This window comes from Varroa jacobsoni, unplaced genomic scaffold, assembly GCF_002532875.2.
Source record: "Varroa jacobsoni isolate VJ856 unplaced genomic scaffold, vjacob_1.0 scaffold_1227, whole genome shotgun sequence".
Taxonomy (NCBI): domain Eukaryota; kingdom Metazoa; phylum Arthropoda; class Arachnida; order Mesostigmata; family Varroidae; genus Varroa; species Varroa jacobsoni.
In genome coordinates, this window is record NW_019214129.1 from 31,363 (window position 1) to 40,960 (window position 9,598).

General features: G+C 36.9%; 1 protein-coding gene across 6 annotated transcripts in view; it reads left to right on the top strand.

The window, feature by feature from the left end:
- The window catches only part of LOC111267830 (N-fatty-acyl-amino acid synthase/hydrolase PM20D1), an 11,900-nt gene continuing 2,302 nt past the window's right edge, over window positions 1-9,598 (top strand). The window contains exons 1-7 of one of the 6 annotated variants that reach the window (XM_022846370.2): window positions 1-883; window positions 1,194-1,335; window positions 4,239-4,610; window positions 6,514-6,752; window positions 6,962-7,182; window positions 7,364-7,483; window positions 7,652-7,854. In XM_022846370.2, coding sequence (XP_022702105.1) covers window positions 4,352-4,610; window positions 6,514-6,752; window positions 6,962-7,182; window positions 7,364-7,483; window positions 7,652-7,854 — 1,042 coding nt within the window. In that variant the 5' untranslated portion in view covers window positions 1-883; window positions 1,194-1,335; window positions 4,239-4,351. Of the gene's footprint in view, window positions 1,336-4,238; window positions 4,611-6,513; window positions 6,753-6,961; window positions 7,183-7,363; window positions 7,484-7,651; window positions 7,855-9,598 lie in introns of all 6 variants that reach the window. The other 5 variants (XM_022846371.2, XM_022846372.2, XM_022846373.2 and 2 more) reach the window with 5 other exon arrangements.

Sequence of the window (9,598 nt, forward strand, 5' to 3'; positions counted from 1 at the left end):
AATATTGGAAGAGCTTTCGAGCGCGGCTATACTGAATATTCTTAGAACACAGAGATAATTACGGTCAAATACAGGCCCAAAAAGAGTTTATTTGTTGGTCTATTTGTTATTTCTATACATTAGTCTTTTCCGAGCGTAATAAGATTCTTTGTCACGTGACGATTGTTTTCACACACAGTAAGCTATTGTTTTTAGAATGACCTCACATGTCTAATATTGTTAAATAATAATGGTTTTTAGGTTAGATATGAACAGTAAACATTTGAATTTTCTCATGAGGCATTGTTTACTTTTGTGTATCTTTTACTCCTTCAACGATTTTTTTTATGTCTGGTAGGGGGAACGAACAAAGGGAAGGCTGTCCATTCAAATTAGCCATTCCGCAGTTAACAGTTTCTATAAAAGCGTTGTTGGAGAAACTATCATTTATCGGACAGTCTGGATTTTTCCACCTTACACTTCGTTATTTAGCCTTGTTTGTGATAGCACCGGTGCTCCTGCCGATAAGCCGTGTACAGTTGATGTCGCTAATGCCATTTTTGCCGCTGCCCCTAAAGAAGGCGCTGCTGTGCACTCGATCGATGGGATCCTCGTGAGTAAGGGCGAACTTCTAGTAGGGGCGCCGATGCTGGACGTACCTATGAACACCAACTGTGGAAGAGAAAGCAAAAGCTTCATTCTCTAACAGTGGTAACGTTGGAAACTGTTTTGTTGACTAACTAATCGGCCGGCGGACGCCCCGACAGTTGTAGAACGTTGTTAGGGAGATCTCCTTAGCAAGCGTTGCTGCAATGAGTTGTCATTGTTATTCTCATAGTTCAATCAGCAGAGAGCGGACAGTGGAGCACTTGTGCGACAGAATAAGCTGTAGCCCTCTATTGTTGTGCGGATCCGTTTTTCTTCTTTTTACTCTTTGCTAGTGCCCATAGTGCGGTTCATTTTTTTCTCTTTTTGGGTGCATTGATAATAATGATAGTCTTCGGATTATTAATATCTTAAACCGGACTATCGTCATTCCGCTAACCGGCATTTTAATAAAATCAACATAACGTTTTTTTAGAACTTATTTGAGTGGGTTGCAATGTCGATCAGTAGCAGGGGCGCCGACTGATATGAACTCCAAAAAGCATTTGTTAATAAATACCTTAAGATTGAACGTTGCATCTAACTAAACTGTGTAACCGTGCATTAAGGCTGTGTGTATTTCTATATAGTATATATAAAGCAACTTTGGAAGCGATTATCGACGCGGCAACCGTACGTACGGGACTATTTGCTAAGGACAAAATTCTTGTTTAGCATTACGAGCAAACTCTGCTTTTGAACGTCTATGTGGTGAGTGATACTTTTCTTAACCATTTTTTGATTTGCTCGAATTATCTAATAAAAGTGCGAAGTCTTTCGTTGCTAACAGCCTGGTCTTACCAAGCTGCTTTGCTATCAGCTGTTTTGATGTTCGTGCGGCAAACCGGTCTTTACGGCGGCTTTTTTAAATCACTTGTCATTTTATCATAAATAATTAAGCAACTTTAGTGTTTCAATTGAACAATTTAAGACGTGGAATTTGATTGTTGTTTTTAATTGTGTTAACTTAATTTGGTTCTTGATGTAAAGTCAGGTTATTGTATATATGCAGATATATGTAAATAACACAAGTGCTCTTTAATGGAAAGAGTTTCGGCAAGCGTTTCAGAACTATATATATATATATATATATATAATATAATATACCTCATCCTTCGCCTAGTTGCACTTCTCTATCATTTTTTTATTTTTCACGGAACTCCTACTATTTTCTAATTTTTATTTACTTGTGCACCTTTGGAATTCTGTTTCCATTATTCGTTCTTTTACATTAACGCAATTTATTTTCGTTTTTGCCTGATGTATGAAACATATTAACATTATGACATTTTATAAAATATCAAAACAAAAAAGAAATATTATTTAACCTACAAATGGTATTCTTGAACATGAGCCTGATTAATATACCATAGCACACATCGGCCACTCATTGCTTTTGTTGTCGGGTGAATTTCAGATAGACGGGCGTTTTCGATAGACCAAACTGACGTTGAAGATTCTCAGCGAATATTCACTAGCTAAGTTATAATGATTACTGCAATATGTATGCAGGCTCAGTGATGTTTTGATGAAAGCAGGCTTTAGCGAGTCCAGACTACATATTTTGACTATGGTAATGTTCTCCTAGTTGAGCTCGATGCCACATGAGGCCTTTTTGCGAAAGCGAAGTGATTTATCACCCTACGAAGTGGCAGCGCTCGCAACGTGTTTCTCTAATGCGACTAGCTATATGTTCAATATAGCAAGCCTCAAAATAGAGACTTATATAGACCCAGACAGGGAACACACTTCATGCATTCTAGAGGCGATCAATACAATCGTAGAGTACCATTTGCTGCTAGTGACCCTACTTTTCGGAACTTAATGGTTTTGGTTTTGTCTAATGATTTCTAGGCCAACATTCGTTATTTACTGTTAAAATCGAGTCAACGCCTGCTAAACCTCAAAGCGATTTGTTTCTCAAATTGCAAGGTCATCAGCGTTTAGTAGAATTAACATGTGCGCTTAGGCTTTTTTAAGCTGTTTAGAACATCGTTCAGGTGCACTAAAAAAAACTAAGGGTCATGACTACGTGGAGCCACCTTTGTCACTTGTTACAAGAAGTCCAGTTTCGCCCCGCCATCTTGATTTGGAAAGGAGTTCTTTTGCAGAATTGAGGCAATGCGCTAGACGAGCTTGCGCGCAATTTCTGCTTCGGCGGGCTTGAAGAAAATATTATATTTCGGTGTTTGGTCGAATGCCGCTTTAAAGACAACCAAATAATTCTGTTTGGTGCTCTTTAAACCTTTAATAAATTCTATCTTGACAAGCAGGGTTTGGCTAGTAGACTTTCCCTAGGGAAGAGATACTATTTTTCCGGCATTACGCCTCGAGCTTTTTTAGCTTCGAGAGAAAACTTGTAAAACATATGGCTGAAAGTGCTTTATAGTAGCAAGTTTTTAGCACCTTCCCTTGACGATCTCTAAAAGATCTCGTTTTTCCTTTGAGAGGACCACCGAGAAAACTTTCTGCCATTTGTCTCTTATAGGCGTAACATTTATACACAAGGCGAGTAAGATGTCTTTCTTCATGTATATATATTATATATGGTCAAGTTAAGTAACAGATGGTAATAGCTAGTAAAGTTGTTGATTCTTACCACAAAAGTTGTATCTTTCTTATTACTTATTATTCAATGTGAACGTGTTAATTGGTGAATGGGGAAGCAAAAGGAGAGTTCAGTGTAAATATATACCTGTCAGACGTATTATATACCTGTCATATGAGCATTAGCTAAAAAAATATCGAAGCGCTGGATTAGGAATTTATTCCATATTTACTTTTCTATTTATTTTACTTCATAGCCTTGCGTGTCTCATGACGAGGCTCGGGGGTAATCAATATGAAAATATCAATTTTTTCGAGCTCTATTCATTGTCAAAGTATTCTGCTTAGCTGTTTCATTAATCTATACACAAAAAAAATTGTAGCGACCTATTTATATGTGATATTTTCCATCCATCAGTGTAATATTTATAAGAAAAATCCATAAAACATTTTTATCGAACGTTCTGCCTACAACGAGTTCGTCGCCTACTATGCAGAAAATACCAGTTTTGAAATTAATACGGGTGCGATGTGTTGCTATATTCACCTTTTCTTCCATCATTCGTATAAATATTTTCTTGTTAAAGCTGAACTGTCCCGCAGGTTGAATTCTCGAATCCAACTAACTTGTTTCCCACGTGTGTACATATATACAAGAATTTGCATTAAGAACGATAAAAGTAGTGTGTACAGAATAATACACTTTTATTACATAGATATAGTTACCATATTATGTGTCTTTACGCACTAGGCTGTAAATAACAACGAAATGATTCGCGATTTTCTAAGATACATAGTGTAAATTCTTTCATATTTAGATTGTAATGCACATTCATGCTACATATTTTTGTAAAATAAAATAAGCTGTGGACTGCGATCAACGAAAAAATAGCTTATAAACTAAAGTTTTAGATTATAGCTTTTGCATCTGGATATCCAAAGAAAAGTGGATACTAACGTTCCTTTAGTATGATCTTCGTTTAAATATTTGATTACTACATCTTGTTTTGAATTTAATTTTCATGTCTATTATTAAAAGAATTTCATGTTTTCTTTTAAATTTTCAGAGAACATGTGCGCTTGTGAATAAGCTGAAAGAAAAGTTTAGTACTGATTTCTTAGAAGTATTTTTTTGCTGTCAGAGGAATGAAGAGGAATTATTGGATCTGGTGTTGCAGGGATGTCAGAAATGAGAGCCGCGGTACACGTGGGTCTTTTTGTGTTAACAGCATTTCTGCTATACCTGGCGTCCCGCACGGCCGTGTTAAAAGCATCTGTTCAATATCCCAACTCAAGAGCTCTAGAGAAAAACTTCCCTATATCAATCTACAAAGGTCTCTCTGAAGCTATTAGGTTTCCTACCATTTCGTATGATCTTCATTCTGGAAAACAGCTGAACCACACTGCGTTCGAAGGGTTACACAACCTCATTTTCAAACGTAAGTCAAATATCAATTAGTCTGTATCTCCAAGTATAAAGTTTTCTAGCCCAAGCATCAATGCGTATGCGGAAGAAGCTAGTATAATTAAGTGCAAGTTTCAAAGAAAAAACGTTCTATTGGTTATGGCTTAGTTTTTATTTTTTATAGTTTTTTTTTTTTTATACAAAAAGTTTATATCACCGTTATTTGCTCACCTTTGTTCTAAATTACATGGGATATATAAAATGTTCATTGAATTACATGTATGTATCCTTTTTTAAATACCTGACGCATTTAATCTCCTATTATAAGCTGAAATGGAAAAATAGTTTTAGAATAAAAACACTTCAAAAACGACATTTGTACTAAACTACGTTTGTTTCTTTACTTGCTGCATTTAGGATATATCTATTAATATATATGTATTATATATTATATATATAACGTCATAATATTGGGTTATCGAAAAACTAATAATTGTCTCTATGAGGATTAATTAAAGATAACATATCGCAGGCAACGGGTCGCATAGGATCGGCGTTGATGCCATTTGAAAACTGAATTCTGGTAGTAGTAGTTCGCTAAGTTGTTACAGACTTAATATATTCCGTCTTAAATATCAGTGAAATTTCGCTGTATTTTACAATTTCATTATAACTAGAGCACACATGCTGCCCAAGCCCATAAAAATATGTGCAGTTGTTAGTCAAAATGCATTATCGGGAAAAAGCTCAAAGATTGTCCTGGTGCTTTTATTCTAGAAATTTGTGTGTGAAAGATGCTCCTCGTAGCCGTCGACCAATAGCGGAAAAAGTTGAGGGAATTTGCGAAAGTTCGAAGATGGATACGTGAGTAACTATGATATTGCCAAGAAACTAAAGATGCACCAATAAGAAGTTCTAAGCCAGTTGAAGAAAGCTGGCAACAAGAGGGAGCGTCATGTTTGTATGCTATACGAATTGACGTACAATCATATACTCGATCATATTTCCATTTACGAAGCTTCACAGAAGCACTACGAAATCAAACCGTTTATAAAGCGGTTGACCACGGGTAATGAAAAATAGATTACAGACAACAATAATGAACAAATAAAAAGGAGATCTTCAATAGCAAAACCAAACTTGACGCCAGGAAAGATAGTGCTATATGTTTGGCGAGATTGGAATAGATGCGTGCATTATGAATTATGGTTGTCTAACAAAGTGATGGATTTGGTTCTTCGCTTCCAACAACTAAAGAAATTACAGCAAGACATTAAAAAAGATCAACCGGAATTAGTGAACGAAAAGAGCGTCGTCTTCTACTATAACGATGTCAAACCGCTTGACAAAACTTGGATGGAGAATTTTAATAAGTCTGCTGCATAGTCCAGATATTGCACCGTCTGCTTTGGTCTTTTCTGAACTTTCTTGACGGTATTAATTTAGTTTCAATGGAAGTATTGAAAAATAACGTGTCACAACCTTTCGAAACCACAAAGTTCTCTAGTGATAAGATAATGGTGCTACAAGAAAAACCGTAGATCTTTGATTGAAATGATGCACGTTTAGTTTAGTCATATTATTTTGAAATACAAATAAAAATATTTGCTTTAACTTTTCGCTTGAATACGGTCAATACTTTTTCAACAACTCAAGCATATGTACGCCTGCTTTACACCAGACGACTTGTAACGGCTTGCCGCACCTGTGGGGAAGCGGATCGATGCCAAATGCAGCAAACGTGTCAGCTTGTTTCATCTATAACTAAGTAAACACGTTGCTAGAAGTATAAAAATACTTCTAGCAACGTGTTTAACTTCTAGCAACTTTAAAAAAAGTATACAATTATTTACAGTTGTGAATACATCACCTTTGACGCAAGGAATGTTTGTATTGTTGACTTTTATAATCGCGGTGATACCCTCTCATATTTTTAGGTTTTCCTCGTATTTTTCGCAATCCGCCAGAATGGGTTCTGCACCGAGTCATCGGGAACTACAGCTTGTTGATCCAAGTGCGCGGTTTGGACCTACGTTTAAAGCCATACATGCTGTGTGCTCACTTTGATGTCGTTCCGGTTGACAAAAAGTTTTGGACGCATCCGCCTTTTGATGGGTACACTGACGACGTCTACGTTTGGGGTCGTGGTGCCCTCGACGACAAACACAACGTCATGGTGTGACTATATATTTTTAGCATGTATTACTTAATGTATATTTGCATCTGGGATTCATATACTCGGCATCCTTCAAGGTTCAATCATGGTCAGATTTATCAGTAAAAGGTATTGATTAAAACTAATAATTTGGATTGTAATGTTGTCAGAAATAAACGAAAGAGTAAGGTGGTATCTGATAACGCTGCTCAACCTTTATGCAATATTAGGCTTTATTGGAAATGCTGGCGTACAGGATACATTTCAAGAATCGCCCTCAACGCGGTTTTTTCATAGCACTGGGTCACGACGAAGAAGTACATGGATACTCAGGAGCTAAGACGATTGCTAAATACTTACGAACACTGAAGGTCACGCTCGACTTCATCATGGATGAGGGCTTAGTTATACTGCAAGGAGCTGTTCCAGGTGTCGACACGCCAGTCGCTCTGTAAGTTTGCTTGCGTATCAAAGCTGTTTGAAGAAAAGTCGAGTCAGGGATGCGGTTTGTGCGGCTCCCGGATAGCGGTCAAACAATTAAAAGTTGAGATTATTAGAACAGATAGTCTTTTTCATCTGATTTGTTGTTGTTTGAACAATCATATCGATTTTTGTTTGTGATTCACATTTAGCATCGGGGTAGCAGAGAAAGGATATCTTACGGTGAAAGTTAAATGCGAGAGTGTTTCAAAGCACGCCTCCATGCCCTCACGTGAGACGGTTATTACCACACTATCCAGAGCTTTGACAAGGTAGGAGGCTCTGGCTATTCAAGTATGTACACTATACCTGAAATCTTAGATCTAAGTGTATGCTACAGGTATCATAGTGAGCTAGCTGGATCTGTTTCTGCTCAGTTAAATCTCACTCCAAGTATATGGTATATGGAAGATAACTGAGGCATTAAATGCTTTTCTTAGGTTCATCAACGATGCTCACCCTGCCTATATGACTGCACTACAGGAGTCTCTCATCAAAGAGGTAGCTCCTTACGCGCGTTTCCCTTATGATATCATCTACTCGAATTTATGGTTGTTTCATCCACTTGTCGAACTCGCCATGGCACGGAACGAGATTATTAGCTCCCAAATGAGAACTACATCTGCTGTTACCGTTATTCAAGGTATGTAGATGAAAATGTGAAAGCAATAGCAAACAAGACAAAACTCGTACCAGATCATATTTTAATTAAAACGCCTCTTTTGAATTAGTTCAGATCTTCAGGTAAGTGTACCTAGGAGGAAAAAGTGAACTGGCATAAAGGTTTTCATGTTACAATACAACCAAGCACTAAAAAGCACGTTGCTTCATCAAAAATGTCCGGATCACACCAGCTTATCTCCTCTGGTGTGCTATATTTTTCACGTATCATGTGTACAAAACATATATCAATGAGTGTGTATAATTTAGCCTTGTCATTTCGCTATCATGTAGCTGTCCATCTGGTTTGAACACATACACATTAAATGCATTACCTTGTAAATTTTTGCACAATTGAGAAAATATTTTAGTTCATTCCAATGTACAAATTGAAGTACCACATGGAGTGAGTTGAGACAGGCTTGTTGATTATAACTGAAGTTAAGAGATCAGTTCGCCGCCACACGTGTCTTCAGCTCTAATGGATAGATAACATATGCTGATTAATAAAATTCATTGAATATCACTGAATACATCTCGTCATCTCCATATATCGCTGATATCGGATGGTAAATACCCGCAAGAAACGTACACGATAAACATCTAGCCACTTCGGTACTGCTTGTGCTTAAAATCACAAACCATAGACTGTGATGGAGTGTTTTCTTCGGCCAATCACTTTGCACCTTTTCTTTCTAAGCACATTTGATCAGGTGAGGGATGGGTGTTTCTTGTAGGGAACCTACGGAGCTAATTGTTTCTAGTCGAGTTGTTACTTGTCCAGTTTTCTCAGACTTTCGTGCCTGCAGTGCAGGTATACATGCAGGCAAATTGTACTGGCGTCTTCCTCTTGCTACAAGTGATTAAAGATTCTACTAGCAATATTTTTTCTGCTGACAAAAACATTGTCTCTACGTGTAAAGTCCCATAGTTCCAGTTTATTCGGCCTTTCATGGTCTTTACTGTGCCGACTCCGTGATGGTATTAATTCTATGCACGGAGGCATTGCATCTTATTAACATACCTAAGTTTACAGCCTCTAGTGCTGGCTGCAGGGATGTTTTGACTTTGGCTTTGTGCCGATTACTTACTTATTGTTATTTTATTTATTATATTATTAGCATTTAGACCTACAAAAGTACAATAATCTATATTAATATTGTACTTTTCAAGTTCAAATCTTGAAATAATAATGTCCATGTTTATACCATTTTTTGAAAACAAGCAAGGTAAGCATACGTTTTATTTTTAGAGTGTACAACATGTACCTTTATATCTTCTTCGCACGGAGATGTTTCAACTTGAAAAGTTACCCAACAAATGCGGATACTTTAGATTTATATTCTTTAATTTATAATTATTATAGATTTATATTTAGAGTATATTCTACTGGGATCGTTCGAGGAACTTTTCCCAAATGCTAGATGTGACCGATGGCCAAAAACCCGTAAAACTTTTTAATACGATATGGAATCAGTCAGTATTGATTTGCCTACTTTAAGTTCGTGACGGTTTCTGTTTTCGGTACCAACAATCTGATTTTACTTTAAATCGGAACATCGATTAATAAAGAAATATGAGAAAGGAGAGCTTGTTTAAAAAGATTAAAGGGTTACTGTAGCTGCACTTTGAGACCTGTTATTCCCTAAACAAATTAACGGAGACTAAAAACAGAAAAGGTTACCTGCGCTACGGTATACTTGCAGCTGATTTCAGGTGCCTAAAAG